The 23942-nt window shown below is 37.1% G+C and overlaps 1 protein-coding gene across 1 annotated transcript in view; it reads left to right on the forward strand.

Annotated features, from left to right (window-relative positions):
• The window catches only part of RYR2 (ryanodine receptor 2), a 764447-nt gene that overhangs the window by 319231 nt on the left and 421274 nt on the right, over positions 1–23942 (forward strand). The window contains exons 14-16 of the mRNA XM_055589046.1: positions 72–228; positions 16680–16844; positions 19842–19963. Of these exons, the coding sequence (XP_055445021.1) occupies positions 72–228; positions 16680–16844; positions 19842–19963 (444 nt within the window). The remainder of the gene's footprint in view (positions 1–71; positions 229–16679; positions 16845–19841; positions 19964–23942) is intronic.

Genomic DNA, 23942 nt, shown 5'->3' on the forward strand with positions numbered 1-23942 from the left:
CATACGTTTTAACTGTTGTTTCTCCTGTCATTGTGTTTGCTATTGGATCAAGTCTTAACATTTTTTATTAGGTGGAGTGGAAGCCACATAAGGTGGGGACAACCTTTTCGACTACGCCATGTCACAACAGGAAAATACTTGAGTCTCATGGAAGACAAAAGCCTTCTACTCATGGACAAAGAAAAAGCTGATGTCAAATCAACTGCATTTACCTTCCGATCTTCCAAGGTAAGACGGAGATATAATTTTGGATTTCCCACTGCATTTCCTTTGATGTTAGAAATACAAAGGAAAATGATGTATGTTGTACACAAATTTCTAAATTCCCAGTTTCTCTTCTATTCATTCCTCTTCAGTCAAACCCATTTCCTAAACCCCTAAAACCTGCCCAGGTGTTTCACTTGGTTTATTGTTCTTTGGTTATTTTCATGTAGCATATCCATCCAACTCCTTTTAGTTTTCTTAGGCATTGACAATGCAGTAAGCACAGATCTTGTGCTCCTGTTGCATAACAGTGTGAGGGGCACATCAGCAGACCCTTTTCCTCACAGGCTAGCTTACACATGTGCTCTTACATACAGACCTTTCTTCTTAACGTCTGTTGAATCCTGTGTAAGGACAAAACATCTAAGAATGTCCTTAGATCTTTCACAAGAATTCCTCTGAAGTAGATGTTGAGTAGAATAGACAAAATAAGTGCACATCAAAGTCAGGTTGAAATGCTGGTGCACAGTTAGACTCTCTCAGTACCTAATGTGTGTGTGTGTGTGTGTGTGTGTGTGTGTGTGTGAGCTGAGTCATGTCTGACTCTTTGTGGCCCCATAGACTGTAGTCCAACAAGCTCCTTTGTCCATGGAAATCTCCAGGCAAGAATAATGGAGTGGATTGCCATTTCCTGTTTCAAGGGATCTCCTCAACCCAGGGATCAAACCTGTGTCTCTTATCTGGGTCTCTTACATCTCCTGCATTGGCAGACAGGTTCTTAAGAGATTCCCAGCTCACCAACCCCAGCATGCAGTGGATTGCTAACCATGCCTCAGCAAAACAGGACAGTTCCTGAATAGTCAAGTGTCTCAGGAATAGCTGAAAATCACTTGTTCACTTGACACATGCCAAGTGTCTGTTGTGTGCCTTTTTAAGATAATTGTATATTTCTGTCCTTAATTTAATGATTATTGTGAAATTTGGGCATTGTGTTAGAAATGGTATTGAATTACTGGTTAGCTTTGTCCCAGAGATGCATATGCCCATGTTATAGATAAAGCTATGTTTGAACAAGACCAGAAGTAACTCTGAAAAGATGGTAGCCTGAGTTTACATCCCTAATGCCATGCTCTCAGTTCTCTTGCTTTGGAAGACACAGAATGGTGGAAGATGCTTCTGATTTGATGAGTTCTCCCAAGTTTTCCAGGAACGACAGCCAGTGTAGGTCCCTATTCATTCTGGTGGAAACAGACAAGGCTGGTCAGTTCCAGTGGATAATCTGAGACAGGATCAGCATTTGTAGTTGTTATTGGGACCCTCAGGGGAGCTCTGAAGGGGGGAGAACTTGGGTGGACTTCAGGTGGGCAGTCAGTTGCTCCTTGTCTCTGTGGTTGGAAAGTGCAGTCAATCACATTATGAACAGACTTGGTGCCAGTGGGCTTCTTTCTCAAGACTTTAACCGCAGAGGTGGGGATTTACTAGTTTGTCCACTGATAATCCCTCAGTCCAGAAAGGCAAAAAATTCAGCCTGCCAAAGATGATCAGTTATCTGATGGTGAAAGCCCTTTTCAAGAAAAAAAGATGGCAGAAAATTGGAAAAGTGCAAAGAAATGCATGACATCCCAGCAAAATATATCTTCTGAAATAAAATCCCAGAGAAGGGGAAAAATATGAACAGGCATATCACATTGAAATAACATTAGAAATTTTTTCAAGCCATGGCATTTAAAAGGTAAATATATATCTAACAAAAACTGGAGGCAAAAGAGGAAAAGTAAAAGGTGCTCTGATTGCTTCCAGTAAAACAGTGAAAAGTCAAATAATATTTCCTAAAAATTTCAAAATCAAGTAACAAATAAGATATTTCTGAGTAAAAAGCCAAACATTCAACTGTAATAAAATTTACTGAACTTAAGTAGTGGAAGAAAGGGAAGTCTGTAAAAGAAGGGAAGTTGACATTTATTCACCCAGAATGTATGAGGGCTCACCTGATCTCAACTACGGGTAGGGAAGATGCTGATAGTCCATGCCTTCCTAAATCTTGTTAAGGGCACTGGGAAGCAGGGACCCCTTCTTCCCTAAATCCTTCACCTTTTAAAGATGATAATTGCTACCATTCTGTGATCCTTGGTAAGTCTACAGTTTGAGCTGAGTATTTTCTGTAAGTGATCTCACTGAGAAACAGGATCCCCATTTTACAGATGGAAAAACTAAAGGCAGGAGAGATGAGTCACTTGCCCACCTTCTATGGATAGTCACTTAGCTGGGTGTATAGAAGAGCTGGTAAACATGAGGTTATCTCTGCTCCAAACCACTGCCCAGGGTAGGTTTCAATAACCAGGCCTGATCTCCAGGTCTGGAACCCTGGACTGGCTAGTCACTTATTCACCCCCAAGGCTGTCAGAGCTCCCCAGGACCTCATGTAGTGAAGCACTCTCCTACCCATTCTGCAGGCTCCCAGGCAGCTGCCTGACACTATTGTCTAATTGTTGTCTCCTCAGTTCCTGTTATTGCTGGAGAAATCTGAAATTCATCTTTCTCTTTTCATTATTTCTTTAACAATCACATTCCTATAGTCTTCAGAAATCCTATTTTACTATAGAAATCTGAATACCTCCACAATCTTTCTCTTTTCATTCTTTCTACTATAACAGTCCTACTTCTCCAGGAGGTAAATGGATGCCTCTAGCTTTTTTAGGCTCCAAAATCACTGCAGATGGTGACTGCAGCCATGAAATTAAAAGACACTTACTCCTTGGCAGGAAAGTTATGACCAACCTAGATAGCATATTCAAAAGCAGAGACATTACTTTGTCAACAAAGGTCTGTCTAGTCAAAGCTATGGTTTTTCCAGTGGTCATGTATGGATATGAGATTTGAACTATAAAGAAAGCTGGGCACTGAAGAATTGATGCTTTTGAACTGTGGTGTTGGAGAAGACTCTTGGAGAGTCCCTTGGACTGCGTGGAGATCCAAACAGTCCATCCTAAAGGACATCAGTCCTGACTGTTCATTGGAAGGACTGATGTTGTTTGGCCACCTGATGCAAAGAGCTGACTCATTTGAAAGACCCTGATGCTTGGAAAGATTGAAGGCGGGAGAAGAAGGGGACAACAGAGGATGAGATGGTTGGATGGCATCACCAACTCAATGGACATGAGTTTGATTAAATTCTGGGAGTTGGTGATGGAGATGGAGGCCTGGTGTGCTGCATGCAGTCCATGGAGTGTGCAAAGAGTTGGACATGACTGAGTGACTGAACTGAACTGAACTGAGCAAAACAGGGGCTGGGTTATTCCAATGGAAATGGAAATACAAAACAGACACATATATTAACATTTCAAAATGTCTTGCATACATGCCTCCATTGATCTAGCAACATTCTATATAAGTGCATTTTAAATGAGAGGGGTTTTCTTTTGGAATTAAAATAAAACTGTGCACATTACCTTTATTATTCCTTGCCATGGGGAAAAAAAAATCTGGTAAAGACTCAAATGTTTAACAAATATTAATAAAGTTAGTAACTTAGCGGTATTAGCTATGAGAATATATTGATTTGAAAAGATATCCATCATAATATTGTTGAGTAAAAAAAAGCAAATTATAAAGCAATTTTAAAATCTTACTTTATTTTTTTAACTGAAGAAAAAGACCCGAGTGTGTGTGTTTGTATATGACAATATGTTAGATGTGAAAAATCTGCACTAATCTTTTAATTTTGACTGCTTTAGAAAGATCAAAATGGAGGAGGCAGGAGAGACAAGAAAGGACTGGGAGGTTGAGATTAGCAAATGCAAACTATTATGTAGAGAATGGATAAACAACAAGGTCTTACTGTACAACAGGGAACTATATTTAATATCTTGTGATAAACCATAATGGGAAAGAATTTGAGAAAAAATATGCCTATATGTGCAGCTGTATCATTTTGCTATACAGTGAGAATTAATATAACATTGTAAATCAACTCTACTTCAATAAAATATAAAAAAATAAACCTAAAAACAGATCAAAATGGAAGATATATGAGAATATGAGTGCAAGGGGAACATTTTTATTTAACTTAAAAAAAAATTTCTGGTTGTTTTGCCTGTTATGATAGCCATTTTTCCTCTGTAACAAAAAAATCAGTTAAAAAATTCAACCATTGTACTGACATACTTGGACATAAGTTTTGTGCACATTTTAAATTTCTTTCTTCATGGGGAGACCTCGAAGCAGAAATACTGACTCAAAAGCTATGAATATTTTTAAAATCTCAAAACAGTTCTCGCACAGGGCAATAGCTTTTGAAACATTTCCCCATAAATATCTCTGCTTTTGTTCTGTCAGTGTTATAATTTACATATGAAGAATTTTTACTGACCAGATTCTTCTGTGGTCTCTGCTCAGAGGTTCTGTTCCTGGCTTTGGGTGATTTTACACTGTCATAGCTGACATTGAAAGCACAGAGAACTGGAATTTCAATATTGCCTTTTAATGAACTGTTTGCATGCATATGTGCGTGCTAAGTTGCTTCAGTCATGTTTGACTCTCTGCAACCCCATGGACTGTAGCCTGCGAGGCTCCTCTGTCCATGGGATTCTCCAGGCAAGAATACTGGATTTAGTTTCTAAGCCTTCCTCCAGGGGATCTTCCCAATCCAGGGCTCATACTGAGGTCTCTTAAGTCTCCTGCACTGGCATGTGGGTTCTTTACCCCTGGCACCACCTGGGAAACCCAATGAACTGTTTGATTTCTCTAAAACTGGTCTCCTATATGGAGCCCCCATTCATGGAACCACTCTAATACACAGGTTGCTAATAACACACTATCAATTTGTGTATAACATGGTTGAGAGTCATGATAACAGAGGTGAAATCAAGGAAAACATTTTACTTTTTAATTTATTGTATTGAAGTATAGTTGACTTAGTGTTATGTTATTTTGTGCTGTACAGCAAAATGATTCAGTTGTACATGTCATATACATTATTTTTCATATTCTTTTCCATTATGATTTATAGAATGAAGTTCCTTGTGTTACACAGTAGGACTTTATTGTTTGTCCATCCTATATATAATAGTTTGCACTTGCTAATCCCAAACTACCAATTCATCCCTCCCCCACCCCTCTCCCTTGGCAACCACAAGTTTGTCTCTGTGTCTGTGAGTCTGTTTCTGTCCCATAAGTAAGTTCATTTGTATCATATTTTAGATTCCACATGTCAGTAATATCATATGTTTTTTGACTTTCTCTTTCTGACTTACTTCTCTTAGTATGATAATCTCTAGGGCCATCCATGTTGCTGCAAATGGCATTCATTGTTTTTATGGCTGAGTAGTATTCCATTGTGTGTGTGTGTGTGTACCACATCTTCTTTGTCCATTCAACTGTTGTGGGACATTTGGGTAGTTTCCATATCTTGGCTATTCTGAACAGCGTTGCTATGAAAATACGAGTCCCTATATCTTTTTGAATTAGAGTTTTTCTGGATAAATACCCAGAAGTGGGATTGCTGGATGCTATGCTAACTCTGGGGGCTTCCCTGGTGGCTCAGCTGTAAAGAATCCATCTGCAATGCAGGAGATGCGGGTTCGATTCCTGGGTCGGGAAGATCCCTTAGAGGAGGGCACAGCAACCCACTCCAGTATTCTTGCCTGGAGAATCCCATGGACAGAGTAGCCTGGCAAACTACAGTCCATAGGGTCTCAAAGAATTGGTTATGTCTGAAGCAATTGAGCACATGGAAACTCTATTTTTAATTTTTTGGGGAAATTTTATTTTTAAAATCACAGAATTTTCATTTTAAAATCACTGACAGATAAGGTAATAAAGTGTTTTCTATGAAGTCAAGACAGTAAGTCTATTATTTTTAAAATTACTTTGTTCTATTATATATAATGTGTAATCATTATAGAAGATTTTAAAAAGAAATAATGCAAAAATATGGGAGGGGTAAATTAAAATTGTGTACTATCCATCACTCAGAAACAACTATTGAGTGTATGTATTTCAGTCTTTAACAACTATATACATATTTTTATACTAATAAGGCTAATTATTAAAATTAAAAATTATTCATGATGAAAGGTGTGATTGCATAATAAAAAAGCATTGAACTTAGAACTAAAATAGAGTAAAAGTACAGTTCATAATTATAGATGACATAATATGTTTTTAAAATAAAATACTGTTTTTATACTGTTAACATTTTAGAGAAGATGATATAGGTAAAGGATTTCTTTCATCCTTTTGTTAAGCATCATACTTGGTCATGGTCCCTGGCCTTTGAATAAATAATCACGTTTTCTTAAAGGTGTATCTCATTCTTGTTTTCCCTTAATGCCACTGACAAGCTGAAAATGCTTGCTATATTTTTACATATTTTTGCTATACTATATACAATGAAAATAATGAGTACTTATATTTCTGGAAGGCAAAGATATGTGTGTAAGATATTTCTCTGATTCTTGGTGTACTTTGAGTATACAATTAATAAATGACTATTGGTTGACACAGTTGCTATGTTGTAAGCCAAATTTTTATTACTGGTGAAAAATTAAACCTTTTTTAGAACAGTTGAAAATCCCAGCTTTTTCTTAGAATAAAGGGTATGGTTTTAGAAATTCTGAAGTGAAAATCACCTCTTTAGGACCCTTATTTTACATTAGCGTTCCCTTACCTATGATTGTGTGAAACTGCTTTGAAAGTATATTCTTAAAACATATATATATATATATATATATTTTTTTTTTTTTTAAGAAAACATTAAGATCATTCTGGGCTTCCCTTGTAACTCAGTTGGTAAAGAATCCACCTGTGATGTAGGAGACCCCAGTTCAATTCCTGGGTCAGGAAGATCTGCTGGAGAAGGGATAGGCTACCCACTCCAGTATTCTTGGACTTCCCTTGTGGCTCAGAATCCACTTGCAATGTGGGAGACCTGGGTTCGATCCCTAGGTTGGGAACATCCCCTGGAGAAGGGAAAGGCTACCCACTCCAGTATACTGGCCTGGAGAATTCCAGGGACTGTATAGTCCCTGGGGTCCCAAAGAGTTGGACATGACTGAGCGACTTTCACTTCACTTCACTTCAAGATCATTCTTACTTAAAATTTTGAGAACAGCTTTAAAAAACTGTTCTGCTAGTTAATATAAGCAGTGATTTTTAAAATTGTCATTGGGATATCTTTGTACTAATGTGAGTACTCACTAGCCATTCTCATATTCAGGATTTGAAGAATAATCAACAATTGTTGATGATTGTATATATTCAGAATAAACACAATAAAGTGAAAGACAATTTATAATATCACCGACATTGTCCCCTTTTCCCCCTCAGCTTTAGGGACATATAACTGACATTTAATAATGTGTGAAAATAAGATTTACAATGTGATATTTTGATGCACATATATATTGTGAAATCCTTGGTCTTTTTTTTAAAGAAAGCATTTTATATCATGAAAAATTCAGTTTGATTCATGCAGGTTTTCATAGACCTTTTCTTCACTTGCTCTACTCCTAGAATTTTAAACCATTACATTAGTGTATTGAAATGTCAGTTTTAATCATAAGGTAGGTTGACAATTACCCTGTATTACACTGCCCCCAAGATGTCATTTTTTTTTTTTTTAGCTTAAAATACCACTGAAATATTCCTCTGTGGGTGATTTTATACAGTCTTTTTCCTTTCATGAACCATGAATAGAAACCTTTGGCTATTGAAATGATGGAATACCAACCTCAAATAAGACTTCCAATGAGATTACAAGGATTATGGAGCAAATTGTAAAAATAGAACAAAATATTTTTAGGACATAGTTTTAGCATGTTTTTATTTGAGATTTTTATTCTTGGCTCAAAAAATGTTTAAGATGCTTTAAAATGTATAGACCCACACAATAAAAATAAGAGTCAAGCTAACAGTTTATAATGTGCCAAGTAACGTGCTAAGTCCTTTTTATGTGTTTTCTTATTTAATCTTGCTGCTGCTGCTAAGTCGCTTCAGTTGTGTCTGACTCGGTGTGACCCCATAGAAGGCAGCCCACTAGGCTCCTCTGTCCCTGGGATTCTCCAGACAAGAACACTGGAGTGGGTTGCCATTTCCTTCTCCAATGCATGAGAGTGAAAAGTGAAAGTGTAGTCGCTCAGTTGTGCCCGACTCTTAGCGACCCCATGGACTGCAGCCCACCAGGCTCCTCCGTCCATGGGATTCTCCAGGCAAGAGTACTGGAGTGGGGTGCCATTGCCTTCTCCATATTTAATCCTAGTTCAAACCTATAAAGCTTAGATACTGTTTTTAATCTTCATTATGTAGGTGACTATATTTAGGCTTAGATTAGTTAAGTGGCAGATCTAGACTCTGAACCTAAGTGTTAATAGTAAATCTAAAGCCCCCTTTAATGATAAAACTTGTGATTTAGTAATGAGTAGCAGATAAAAGGGAGAAGGCAATGGCACCCCACTCCAGTACTGTTGCCTGGAAAATCCCATGGATGGAGGAGCCTGGTAGGCTGCAGTCCATGGGGTTGCTAAGAGTCGGACACAACTGAGCGACTTCTTTCACTTTCCACTTTCATGCATTGGAGAAGGAAATGGCAACCCACTCCAGTGTTCTTGCCTGGAGAATCCCATGGACGGAGAGCCTGGTGGGCTGCAGTCCATGGGGTCGCACAGTCAGACACAACTGAAGCGACTTAGCAGCAGCAGCAGCAGATAAAAAAAAAATGTTGCTCATCTGTGATCACCTGTATATTATGGTTGCTTAGTGATTGATTAAATATCTAAAAATTAAAATCAAAATGGATAACTTGGGCTTTTTTATTATCAAAATAGTTATATGATGTTTATCAATGCAGATGGATTTTTGCTTTTAATCAGGATTAAATTCAGAATACATTCTTGCATTCAAGTGGTATTTCTTAAAGGGTTTTGATAGCATAATAGAAAGTAATGCCCACTATGTTTTTACAGAAGAGAAGAGAAATTCTGTTCTAGTTTTTATGGTAATTTTAAAGAGCATTAAGCCTGACAGTGAGCTTGGTGAAACCATCTGTGGTTAAGATGAGGTGTTTCACTAATTTGAAAGGATATATGCATTTTTGTGTTCATTGCAGCATTATTTACATTAAGATTGATTAGTGCCAATCGATAGATGAATGGATAAAGAAGATATGGTATACATACAAATATATATGATGAAATGTTACTCATCTGAAAAAAGAAATCTCTCCATTTACAACAATATAGATAGACATAGAGGGTATGCTGCTGAGTCAGAGAAAGACAAATACTGTATGATTTCACTTATATATTTATATATATATATGTATGCAGAATTTAAAAAATAAAGCCAATGAACACGCATAACAGAACAGACTCATAGATACAGAGAATAAACACTATTGGTTGCCAGAAGGGAGAGAGACTAAAAGGTACAAACTTCCAGTTACAAATCAATGAGTCATAGGAATGAAATGTTCAGTATGGGGAATATAATTAATAATATTGTAGTATCAGCAGCAGCAGCAGTATCTTAGATAATACACATGGTAATTCAACATCATGGTGATGATTTTGTAATGTATAGCATTATGATTGAATCGCTGTGTTGTATACCTGGAGCTAACATAATGTAGGCCAATTATACTTCAAGTTTAAAAATGGAGATGCTGGAAAGAAATGCAACAAGATGTTAATGATGGTTATGTCTGGGAGAGATGAGGACTATAGGTGATCATTAATTTTTGATACCTTTAGGTATTTGTAGTTGTCTGCAATGAACAGATTTTGCTTGTAAAATTAGAAAGAAAACAACGCCCTTAAAAATGAAGTAAGAAAAGACAACAACAACAAAAAAAAACAAATGAAAAAAAAGATGAGGTATATCAGTCAGAGGAGAAGGAAATGGCAACCCATTCCAGTGTTCTTGCCTGGAGAATCCCAGGGACAGGGGAGCCTGGTGGGCTGCCGTCTATGGGGTCACGCAGAGTCAGACACAACTGAAGTGACTTAGTAGTAGCATATCAGTCAGAGTTTAACCAGAGAGAGAGTGCCAGAATGAGAGACATATATATGAAGGGATGTTTTATATGGACTTGCTTTCTGAGATCGGAAAGCTGACCAAGGAGTCTGTAGTGCAAATGTCCTGAAGAGGAAGATTGTAAGCAGAATGGAATCCATGGGACTCACTGTAGCCTCTGTGCTTAAGGAAAGCCTAAATCCTCTTTTAAAGACCGCACCAGATTAAGTATGACTCACCCTGGGAAGCCTCCCATTTTATTTGCTCCAGGTCACTTGAATAGAGACCCTGACTACATCTGCTGAGTCTTTTCGCCTTCGTGGTGTAACACAATCCAATCGCAGAAGTGATTCCCCATCATGTTCATTGGTTCTGTCCACACTCCAGGGGAGAGAAAATATAGTACAAGGTTTTAGAGGGCTTCTCCTAAGGCTCTGTATCCTTGTTTCACTGTCCTCATGGAAGCTCCTCAAAGACCCTGTTATTGAATCAGGTCTGCTGCTTGCTGCTCACAGAATCAATAGCCACAAACGTTGATACAAAGAAAGGTTGCCTTGAATCAGAATAACTAGCTGTCTGGGGAGATGGTGGACTCAGCAACCCCCAAAACCACCTCTGAAGATTCTGCATGGCAGTGAAAGCTTTTAAAGGGAGACCAGGAAGAAAGCCTTCCTCAGTGATCAATGCAAAGAAATAGAGGAAAACAACAGAATGGGAAAGACTAGAGACCTCTTCAAGAAAATTAGAGATACCAAGGGAACACTTCATGCAAAGATGGGCTCAATAAAGGACAGAAATAGTATGCACCTAACAGAAGCAGAAGATATTAAGAAGAGGTGGCAGGAATACACAGAACTGTACAAAAAAGATCTTCACAACCCAGATAATCATGATGTTGTGATCACTGACCTAGAGCCAGACATCCTGGAATGGGAAGTCAAGTGGGCCTTAGAAAGCATCACTACGAACAAAGCTACTGGAGGTGATGGAATTCCAGTTGAGCTATTTCAAATCCTGAATGATGATGCTGTGAAAGTGCTGCACTCAATATGCTAGCAAATTTGGAAAACTCAGCAGTGGCCACAGGACTGGAAAAGGTCAGTTTTCATTCCAATACCGAAGAAAGGCAATGCCAAAGAATGCTCAAACTACCACACAATTGCACTCATGTCACACGCTAGTAAAGTAATGCTCAAGATTCTCCAAGCCAGGCTTCAGCAATATATGAACCGTGACCTTCTGGATGTTCAAGCTGGTTTTAGAAAAGGCAGAGGAACCAGAGATCAAATTGCCAACATCCACTGGATCATGGAAAAAGCAAGAGAGTTCCAAAAAAACATCTATTTCTGCTTTATTGACTATGCCAAAGCCTGTGACTGTGTGGATCACAATAAACTGTGGAAAATTCTGAAAGAGATGGGAATACCAGAGCACCTGACCTGCCTCTTGAGAAACCTATATGCAGGTCAGGAAGCAACAGTTAGAACTGGACATGGAACAACAGACTGGTTCCAAATAGGAAAAGGAGTACATCAAGGCTGTATATTGTCACCCTGTTTATTTAACTTATATGCAGAGTACATCATGAGAAACACTGGGCTGGAAGAAGCACAAGCTGGAATCAAGATTGCCGGGAGAAATATCAATCACCTCAGATATGCAGATGACACCACCCTTATGGCAGGAAGTGAAGAGGAACTAAAAAGCCTCTTGATGAAAGTGAAAGAGGAGAGTGAAAAAGTTGGCTTAAAGCTCAACATTCACAAAAAGGAAGATCATGGCATCTGGTCCCATCACTTCATGGGAAATAGATGGGGAAACAGTGGCTGACGTTATTTTGGGGGGCTCCAAAATCACTGCAGATGGTGATTGCAGCCATGAAATTAAAAGATGCTTACTCCTTGGAAGCAAACTTATGACCAACCTAGATAGCATATTGAAAAGCAGAGACATTACTTTGCCAACAAAGGTCCGTCTAGTCAAGGCAATGGTTTTTCCAGTGGTCATGTATGGATGTGAGAGTTGGACTGTGAAGAAGGCTGAGCGCCGAAGAATTGATGCTTTTGAACTGTGGTGTTGGAGAAGACTCTTGAGAGTCCCTTGGACTGCAAGGAGATCCAACCAGTCCATTCTAAAGGAGATCAGCCCTGGGAATTCTTTGGAAGGAATGATGCTAAAGCTGAAACTCCAGTACTTTGGCCACCTCATGCGAAGAGTTGACTCATTGGAAAAGACTCTGATGCTGGGAGGGATTGGGGGCAGGAAGAGAAGGGGATGACAGAGGATGAGATGGCTGGATGGCATCACCGACTCTATGGACGTGAGTCTGAGTGAACTCCAGGAGTTGGTGATGAACAGTGAAGCCTGGCGTGCTGCGATTCATGGGGTCGCAAAGAGTCAGACACGACTGAGCGACTGAATTGAACTGAAGGAAGTAATCTAGTGAATCATTGAGATGGGGGGTCAGAGTCAGGGCCATCCCCCACACTGTGCAGGCTCATCGGCTTCTCGTGATCTTTCTTTAGATACTGCTTTGTTCACACGGTTTATTTGTGAGATTTCTGGAGAAGGAAATGGCACCCCACTCCAGTATTCTTGCCTGGAAAATCCCATGGATGGAGGAGCCTGGTAGGCTACAGTCCATGGGGTTGCAAAGAGTTGGACATGACTGAGCAACTTCACTTTCTTTTTCTTGTTCACACAGTTTATTTGTGAGATTTCTGAAGGGGATGCTAGGGAATTGATCTGGTCATCTGTTAATCACTTATTCATTTCTGCTTCTTTGATTTAGGGAAAGAACCCACAAGTTGCAAACTATTGTGTGATGAAAAGATTTGAAAGGTTAGCTAGGGCCAAAAATGCGTAGAGCATGGGGGTGCCTGGTTTAAGGTTAGTGAAGAGACAATAGAGGGCCTTCTGCAAGCTGCTTACATCTCCCAATACAGGAAAAGTTTTAAAGCCCTTCTCTCCACAAACCCACCCACTGGAGTTTTTCCTCATGAAGCTTCTGAACATCAGGACTAAAGTCAGCTGTGTGTTTTTTTGCAATTCTGCCCTGGATGGACTAAGCTTGACCTGGCCTGCCCGTCCCAGCAATTTCTCTTAACATGTAGTATTGTTAGACTCATATTTCACAGTGACCAGCTATTCTTTGCCAAAATGTGCCCCTGTATAGAAGCAAATAAATTAAGTTTTGACCTTTTAACTCTCATAACTTTAGCCACTATTTGTCTTAAGGAAAACTGGCTTGTACCAAAATACTCCATCATCTAAGGATATAGGCCTTTGTCTTCTTTCTCTCAGCCACTTGATAGAATAATTTGTGGACATTTAAGGAAAATTTCGGTTAATGCTAGAAGAATCTCCTTGAACTACCTGGTCCATATAATTAAAATATAATGCTATTAGGACTAGTTTAAATCTCCTAATGAGTCTAATCTCCAATATTATGTCCAGTATATATAATTTAAGGAGAACAGTTGCTCAGACATAGTTGTGACTTGGTCATGAGCCAGATTGACATACCCAATGCCAAAACATCACTTTTTATTTTTCAGCCTGATCTTTTAAACTTCTGGAACCATATGAATATTCATTTGGAAATTAGATTTTCCAAGCATTCATGAGTAGGGTTGTTTGAATGCTGGGATTGGGGTTATTTTATTTTTTCTGAAGAGTGACTGGTTTCTTCAGGCAGTGAATCTTGCTGAACTGAAGCTCCAGTTTCTTCTTTCTTTGGCAGTGGGCTGTTGCTTGTACTGTTTGTGCTCAGTTATTTTGGAGTCTAGCTGCTGCTCTTTACTAGGCCTCCCCTGGGTGTGCATAGCATAGTGGTTAACAAGAACTGGCAGATTGCATAAACAGATTTTGTGGCTACTTTTCTCATCCAGGATTTAGCTCGTCTAATTTTTTTGTCTGCTTGTGAGCCTGAAACTGTGTCCTTTGATACCTTAAGTATCAAATAAGGCAGCAGCTTTTCTTCTGCTTGAGCTCCAAGCAGATTGCACAGGGCATGCCCCTAGGCAAAGGCTACATCTTACCAATCACTTGGGTACTCTTTGTCTTTATAGAGAAGTCTGCTGTTCACTTTCTACTTTAGGTCTCTGAAATGCCTAACAATAGATTCTAAAAAATATTTTTTTTCCAATTTTCTAACTGTTGTCTGTGGGATGATTAGCCTAACTAAACTACAATCATTTCCCAAAGCCAGAATAACTGAAAAGAAAACTGTGGGATGATTAGCCTAACTAAACTACAATCATTTCCCAAAGCCAGAATAACTGAAAAGAAAACTAAATACAGATGATTTATAAAATATATCAAGGTAATGCTAAAACTAAAGATCACTAATTTAGATATAGGTTAGCTAATACAGGGTTTTAGGAATCTGACTTCTCACCTAACTTGGACACTTTATTTCTGGTAAGACAGACTAGTTTTCTATTAGATGCTTTTACCAGCTGCCATGTTCTTAACATGGTGATGGGTCAGATCATAGAGATTATTTTTACCTGAATGTCTCCTAAACTTGAGCTACAGAAAATGATACGAAAGAAAAGAAGGAAAGGACATGACTGGCTTTTGTTTTTTTAAACAGCAAATAATCAGGTTTTTTTTTTTTTTTTTTTTTTTTCTAATGTCACTTTAGCAATTCTTACTTGACTTGAGGATCAGAATAATTACAAAAACATGGTCATCATGAAGTTTTGGAATTAAAAGTTCTAATCCAGAGAGTGATGTGAAGCACTTCAGTAAAAAGCAAGCACAGCTTACCTTTGCACTTAGTAGCTGCACTTTTCAAAGCCCAATCCTCAAACCTATAAATAGACTACAAGCCAATTTCCTGGGATAAAGGAAAAACAAAAAGCATGTTAGAAGCTCCTTGTTTTATTTTGAGGAGATAATTGCATTGTTATATATTTTCCCTAGAATTTAATTTTTCTATTTAGAGGGTTGGTTTAAGTAGACTTGTAGTTTATCTGGTTTGATAGAATGAAATTGGAATGGTTTATTATCTGTTTTATTGCATATTCTTAGAACAGTGTTTCAGGTTATTTGCATAATGGTTAAATCAACTTAACTTACAATTGCATTCACTTTCTTATATGACCTTGACCTTTTTTGCATTAAGAATCGAAACTCATTTTAGTTTTAATTTTCAATTGTTGACGGAGTGTCCTTAATTATTTTGGAGTTCTTAATTATTAGTGTGGTATAATAAACCCCCTCCAGTGTTCTTGCCTGGTGAATCCCAGGGACGGGGGAGCCTGATGGGCTGCCGTCTATGGGGTTGCACAGAGTCGGACATGACCGAAGAGACTTAGCAGCAGCAGGAGCAGCAGCAATAATGCCATAAGAAATCAAAATTTCTGTTTTACTTGAATTGTTCCGTTTGGTGGTTTAACAGACATAAAATTGACTCCAACCTAATTTTCAGAAACATTTATATAACTAGTACTGATTTCAAACAATGCTCTAACAGCCAAAGAGATAGACAAAAAGTAAATTTAACAAGAAAATTAGAACAAGGACAATAAGGAACCACAAAAGAAGATATTGTAACCAAAAGAGTATTAGATTTTTTTCTTGTTATTTTAAGAATTATACAGAACTTCAAGATATAATGAGTTTTTGAAGACCAGAATGAAACATGGAAGGGAAAATTGAAGGAAGAAGCATTAAAATAAATAAGGATTGAAAGGAAATGTTTAGTTGGTATCAGAGGATTGATTATTTCTTCCTAGCATAGGGAGCTCTGTAGTCCAAAAACTATATTGAAACTGAATTATACCCTTGATTAGTGTTTGAAAGAAATCATCATTATTCCTAATACCCTCATTAAAACAAAATTAATCATTACCATTATAAGTAACAGATTCATGGTCAAAATCATGAAAGTTTATTAAAGTGTTTATTTTATCCCAGATTCTGTGCTGAAAGTGTTGCATTCATTATCTCATTTTTTTCTGATACTGTGGGGGAGGTTCTCTTGTTAGCTTTATTTACAGATGAGAAAACAGAGGCTTAAAAGGTTTAATTAAGTTATCCTAAGACCTCAGAGGTACTAAGTGGCAGAGATTAGGCTCAAAATTGAATTTTCTATCCCCCCAACCTATACTCTTAGTCATCAATCATAAAAATAATAATCTGGAAAGAATATGAAACCTAAATTACTGATTTTAAGATCTCCAGTTTGGAGTTTGCCATGAAGCAATATAAAATTTTGTGTTATGGCCGAAATAATTTTCTACCCGTATGAATAATTCAGGAGTATGTTATTTATCTTTGCAATCTCCTACTCAGTTTCCAGTAGAGATTTAACTGCTACAATAGAACATTTGACCATTATCATTTCAGAGGGCTACATTTTTCAAGGGACATGATTTACAACAAGGCAAAGTTCTTTTGATATTAAACCCATATTTTTTAAAAGCCTTTGCTTATCTTTTTTTTTTTCCCTCTCTCAGGAAAAGTTGGATGTAGGAGTGAGAAAAGAAGTTGATGGCATGGGAACCTCTGAAATAAAATATGGAGACTCAGTATGTTATATACAGCATATCAATACAGGCTTGTGGCTAACTTACCAGTCTGTGGATGTGAAATCGGTGAGAATGGGATCCATACAACGTAAGGTAAGAATGTACAAAAACACTGTCTATGGCAGTCATTCTTAATGACTGAAAAATACAAATGCAAGACCAAAACAAGTAGCTAACACTCTCAGCCACTTGCTCTGTTATGTACATGCTAGAGGTCCAGTCCCACCCTGATAAGCTCTCTGGGTTTTGTATGGTGAGCAGTTTTAGATGTTGCTTTGTTGTTGCCGTTTAGTTGCTCAGTCCTGTTTGACTTTTTTTGACCCCATGAACTGTATGGCCTGCCAGGCTCCTCTGGATAGAATACCGAAACAGGTTGCCTTTCCTCCTCCAGTAGACCACGTTTTGTCAGCACTCTCCACTTTGATCCATCGCTTTTGGGTGTCCCTGCGTGGGGCGTGGCTCATAGCTTCATTGAGTTACATAGCCCCTTCGCCACAACAAGGCTATGAACCATGAAAGGGTTGAAATTTTAGTTTTCTTGTTTTTTTTGTTATCACACCCAAGTCACGTTTATCTCAGCTTGCTGTCATTTCATCTATTCTGGTTGTTCATCTCAGTATGACTTCTGATTGTGAATTTTCATTCCTCTTTCACTGAAGTTATGCCTTCTTGCATCCTGTAGACAATTAAACTAGTTTATATACTTAAATAATATTCTGCTATTTCATTTTACCTGACTTAATAAAATTAGATATGATCGCTAAATTTTATTAGTTGAAAGGAGATAAAAATCATGTTTTAGTATCTTTTACTTTGTTGATAAATAAGTGAATAGACATCACAATATTTAAGAATCCTTATATTCATAGACTAAACCCAGTTTGGCCTAGTTTATTATTCTTCTTAAATCTTATTGGTTTCTACTTATATTTTATTTTAGAACTTACCTAGAATTGCCACATATATTCATTTGATAAATTTATGCATTAATTTTTCTTTGTTTATGGATATTGAAATTTGAAATTCTAACAATTTGCAAATTTTGCAAAGTATTCTTTCCTTTGTCTTTTTTCAACCATTAGAAAATATAGACCTTTCATAGGTGACAGACTTTGTAAAGATAGGCAGCAGTCATTGTTCACTTACTAGTCTACTATTAAAAGAGTATGTTCTCTTTGAAGGTCCATTAGAGCTCACTTGTGAAATTGTCTAGTCCTATGATCTTTTAAATATTGGATCTTAAATTTCCTTTCCAATCTCTGTTAAATAAGTTGATATCATCAAATTTTCTACATTAAGGAAATTCCTTTTGATGATTTTTTTAATTTGCTAGAAAGATATCCATGTCCTCTGGGGTAGTCAGTTATGTTCTTAAAAAAAAAATTGGAGAGGGGCATTAAGTTTCATATGGCATTGATTTATTATATTTTATAATTTTAATGTCTTTTGTATCTTATATTTCCTGTGTTTATTTCTTTCTTTCAATTTTATCTTTGGCCTGCTTTGTGAGAGGTTAATCTCTTTCATTTATCTTCTCAAAAAATAAACATTTGGGGTTTATTCATCCTTACCTACTATACCATTTTCTTTCTAGTTCATTAAATTCTCTTTTTATCTTATTTAATTTCTCTTTTTAATTTTTTTGTTTGTTTGTTTTTTAGAGTCTTAAAATGAGTAATACACTGCTTCATTATGGTCATTTTTTTCTTTGTCAGTGAATGCATTTAAGGTTTGGAATTGACTTTGGGACTTCCCTAATGGTCCAGTGGTTGAGACTCCCAGTTTCCAATGTAGGGGACAAAGGTTCAATATCTGGTAGAAGACATCACAATACTTAAGAATCCTTATATTCATAGACTAAACCCAGTTTGTTTTAGTCTAAGACCCCAGATGTTCTGTGGAGTGGCAAAAAGAAAAAAAAAACTTTCAATAGAAAAAAAGACTTTGTATCTCTGTCTCAGTGATTTTGGTATAGGGAAAATCCTCTTTACATTGCTTTTTAGGTAGTTTGTGATATTAGTTGTAGTTGCTAATTTTCGTTCAGTTTATCTGGTTAAATGTTCTAAAGACTTTTTGCTGTTGGTGTTGACTGAAGGGAGTTAGGCACAACTGGTTCCATTTACATACAGTACACAAGTGATCTTTGCTGTTGAAAGTCCTGAAGATGGGAAATACCTTGGAAAACAGGGACAGGAAGTGAACACTAGAGGAGGTTTTAAGGTGCCTTAACATTCTCTTTCTTGATTGGGTGTTACGCAGTTGTTGCACTTTGTAAAATTCATTCAGCTGTTCAATTATCTCTTTATGTTGTATATTCAGAAATATAAAGCCTAGCAAAAGAAATAATACAATAAAATACATTTTTTAAAAGAACTAAGATACCGTAGAAGCATTGCTACTGCTAAGTCACTTCAGTCGTGTCCGACTCTGTGCGACCCAATAGACGGCAGCCCACCAGGCTCCCCATCCCTGGGATTCTCCAGGCAAGAATACTGGAGTAGGTTGCCATTTCCTTCTCCAATGCATGAAAGTGAAAAGTGAAAGTGAAGTCGCTCAGTCGTGTCCGACTCTTCGCGACCTCATGGACTGCAGCCTACCAGGCTCCTCCATCCATGGGATTTTCCAGGCAAGAGTACTGGAGTGGGGTGCCATTGCCTTCTCTGTAGAAGCATTGCTCAGTGCTTATAAATTAACCCTGCTATGTTCAGAATTACTGTACAACTGGTATTCCATGTAATGTTTTCCTTTGCTTCTTTGTTCAGAGTTTGTTTAGACTGTGGATGAATTATTGAATATAGATATGTGAAAACACTCTAATATTTGTTTTTCAAATCAATACATTTATTGATTTGTGCTTTAAACAACAACTGATTCATCTTTAAAGCAACAGCTGAATAAATATATTGAAGGAGGAATTTGTACAGGAACCTGTGCATATCACTTTACCTGACCATGACTGCGTACAGCCTGTTTCACCTGTCTTTAGACTCTGTTTATTGTCACGGCTCACCTTGTTGAGTGCACATCTTCCTAACACCCATTTGAAAAAAGGATGTTGGGAGTAAAGGAGTTATTTTTGTTTTCATGCAGGCTATTATGCATCATGAAGGACACATGGATGATGGCCTAAATTTATCCAGATCTCAGCATGAAGAATCACGGACAGCACGCGTCATCCGGAGCACAGTCTTCCTTTTTAATAGATTTATTAGGTACATTTTCCTTCTTTGTTGTGATTGCTTGATATTTTATTTCAGTTTCGTTTTCAGATTACAAATAAACAATTCTAAAACATATTATGTTGGTAAATCTCATACAGTTTGACAATTCTGCTGAACACATTAGGAAATGCTAGTTAGATGATTTTGTGTTTTTCTTTTTTAAATTGGAATATAGTTGATTTACAGTGTGTTAGTTTCAGGTATACAGCCAAGTGACTTAGTTATACATATTCATATATCTGTGCTTTTTCAAATGCTGTTCCCTTATAGATTATTATAGAGTATTGAGTATATTTCCTTTAAATGATTTTTTAAGAAATGACTGTGGTTTTAGGAATTGTATGTGTAACTTATAATTGTTAGCTGTATGTGAGAATTATTCTATAACATACCCTTGTGCTAGCTCTTTCACACTGAGGGTGGTACTGCCTAGATACTTTGTGAATTTTGAACTTTTTTTTTTTTAAGTGATTCTTGTAATAAGTAAGTTTTCCCATGTAATAATGGAAACAATTGCATATCTACAAAACTAAGTCTAACTAGTGTCCAGAGTGTTTTCTAGGAACCTTATCCCAAGATATACTCTGGTTGGTGATAGGTATTATATCTGTTTTTACACTTGCCCATTTAAAGATGGGAAAAACTGATATATATGTGTATATGCTCTTCCCAAGTGGACAGGTGGTAAAGAACCCACCTGCCGATGCAGGAAACATAAGAGATACAGGTTCGTTCCCTGGATCGGAAAGATCCCTGGAGGAGGAAATGGCAAGTCATTCCAGTTTTTACATAGAGAATTCCCATGGACAGAGGAGCCTGGAGGGCTACAGTGCGTAGGATCGCAGAGTCAGACATGACTGAAGCAACTGAACATGCATGCATGCATGTATATATTTATAGTATATACATATTTATTTGTTAGTGTTTAGTCACTCAGTCATGTACAACTCTTTAAGACCCCATGGACTGCAGCCCACCAAGCTCCTTTGTCCATGGGATTTCCCAGGCAAGAAGAATACTGGAGTGGGTTGCCATTTCCTTCTCCATATATTTATTTATAATAATATTTAGTTTTTTTTAATGATGAAAAACTTTGAAATATTGCAAAAACCACCAAAATATGACACAGAGATGTGAAGTGAGCAAATGCTATTAGAAAAATAGTACCAGTACGGCCTGGATATGAGGGGAGTTTGGTAGAGAACGGATACACGTATATGTCTGGCTGAGTCTCTTTGCTGTTCACCCGAAACTATAACAACATTCTTAATCTAACTATTGTTCAGTCACTAAGTTGTGTCTGATTCTGAAACTCCATGGACTGCAACACACCAGGCTTCCCTGTCCTTCACTATCTCCTGGAGTTTGCGCAAACTTATGTTCACTGAGTCAGTGATATCATCCAACCATCTCATCCTCTCTCATCCCCGTCTCCTCCTGCCCTCATTCTTGCCCAGCATTAGGGTCTTTTCCAGTGAGTCGACTCTTTATATCATATGGCCAATGTTTTGGAGCTTCAGCATCAGTGCTGCCAATGAATATTCAGGGTTGATTTCCTTTAGGGTTGACTGGTTTGATCTTGCTGTCCAAGGAACTCTCAAGAGTTCCTTGAGAAGCATCAAAAGCCTTCAGAAAGTTCAAAAGTATCCATTCTGTGACCATACTGATCTTTGTTGGCAAAGTAATATCTCTGCTTTGTAATACGTTGTCTAGGTTTGTCATAGCCTTTCTTCCAAGGAGGAAGTGTCTTTTAATTTCAGGATATAGTCAGGATGTAGTCACTGTCTGCAGTGATTTTGGTGTACCCCAAGATAAAATCTTCCACTGTTTCCATTGTTTCCCCATCTATTTGCCATGAAGTAATAGGACTGGATACCATGGTCTTCATTTTTTGAATGTTGAGTTTTAAGCCAGCCTTTTCACTCTCTTCTTTTATATTCATCAAGAGGCTTTTTAGTTCCTCTTCACTTTCTGCCATTAGGGTGGTGTCATCTGCATATCTGAGGTTATTGATATTTCTCTTGACTGTCTTGATTCCAGCTTATGATTCATCCACCCCGGCATTTCATATAAGTTGAATAAGCAGGGTGACAATATATAACCTTGACATACTCCTTTCCCTATTTTGAACCAGTCTGTTGTTCCTTGTCCAGTTCTAACTGTCACTTCTTGACCTGCACATCAGTGAAAATTGTTAAAAAACCAATGAGTATATCTCATAATTTTTGGCCAGTTTTCTTCATTTATTTTTTCTTTGTGATTTGCCCTATTATTTGATAATATTTATATTAGGCCATTATGAGCTTTTTCTGTGTTAGAGATATTAATTTCCTATATAAATTGTAAATATTTCCCTATTTTCTTGGTTTGGAAAAGATCTTAAAGTGCTTTTTCCATCATGGTTTGCTCAATAAATCATGTCTTGGTTTTACAGCATATAAAAGACCTTTACCACCTAAGGTTATATGAATGTTATTTATTTTTTGCTTCTTTTATAAACCATTGCACTGTGTGTGCATTCTGTGCATACTTTCATGAAATCAAAGCATGTGCACAGCATTCAGCTTCATCATATCCCTAGTATTTGTCTCAATTCTCTGTCTCATATAAATCCTAACCCTTTTCAGATGGAGTAATGCTTGCTGGAGTAGGCATCATCAGATTCTTATTTTTTATAACAACACTTTAACTGCGAAATTGTAACTTATTTAGGATCAATTTGACTTAGACTTTTTCCATCTTGTTCTTTCCATAGTTCTTCTTTAATACTGCCCAATCAGTTCTATTGAAGAAAATAACCATAAATCTTTAAAATAGCCTATTTTCTGTGTAGTCTATCCATCAGTACTGACTTCTTCAACTAGACAGGTTTTTATTACAGTGTGACTTGTGTGGTGTTTTCAGAAGCACTGTTGAGATTCCATTTGGCAAGAAAGAGCTAGCTTAATAACAGAAAAAAATTATTTGTTTTAAAGTATGTTTGGTCAGAAAGATGCTATATCAGTGTTTAGACTTAATATAGTGATTCTATGCCTTAAGTGACGTTTTCTATGTTGATCAAGATAGGATAATTCATCTTGGATGTGATTGACTTTCACACATTCGTTCTTTGCTCAAGAGTACTCATATTTTTTTTTAAAAGAACCTGTGATATGGAAGATTAATTTTAGAATCTTAATTCTTGCTTAATTGATTAGAGAACCAAACATGCGAAATTTGGGTTCTGTGGCAAAAGTACTTACTAAGTATTTGCTGCTTCATAATAAATTTCAATTTTTATTTGGGTTATTTGAATGAAATTCATTCATTAGACTTCTCTTGATAAAATAGGTTAGTTATATAACCCATATTTAACTTTAGATAGTTCTCTATATCCAAGGATTTTGCATCTATAGATTCAACCAACCATGGATCAAAAATATTAGGAAAAAATTCCAGAGTGTTTCAAAAAGCAAAACTTGAATTTGAAGCATGATGGCAACTATTTGCATAACATTATATTGTATTTACAATTATTTACATAGTATTATTGTAGGTAATCTAGAGATGATTTAAAGTATACAGAAGAATATTAGTAGGTTATATGAAAGTGAAATTTCACTTGTATGTGGAATCTTTTTTTTTTTTAAGATACAAATATACTTAATGTCCAAACAGAAATAGACCCATAGACATAGAAACAAACTTATGACTACCAAAAATGAAAGAGGACAGGAACAATTAATGAGGAGTTTGTGATTAACAAAAACACACTACTGTGTTTAAAATAAAGAAGTAGGACCTACTGGATATTTCAGGGGACTATACGCAATATTTTTTAGTAATAATTATATGTGTGTGTTTGTGTGCGCGCGCGTGCGTGCGTGCGCACACACGCTCAGTCGCTTAGTCATACCCAACTCTTTGTGACCCCCATGGACTGTAGCCCACTAGACTCTGCTGTCCATTGGAAGCTCCAGTCAAGAATACT

Source organism: Bubalus kerabau, chromosome 1 (assembly GCF_029407905.1).
Source record: "Bubalus kerabau isolate K-KA32 ecotype Philippines breed swamp buffalo chromosome 1, PCC_UOA_SB_1v2, whole genome shotgun sequence".
In the NCBI taxonomy this organism is placed as follows: domain Eukaryota; kingdom Metazoa; phylum Chordata; class Mammalia; order Artiodactyla; family Bovidae; genus Bubalus; species Bubalus kerabau.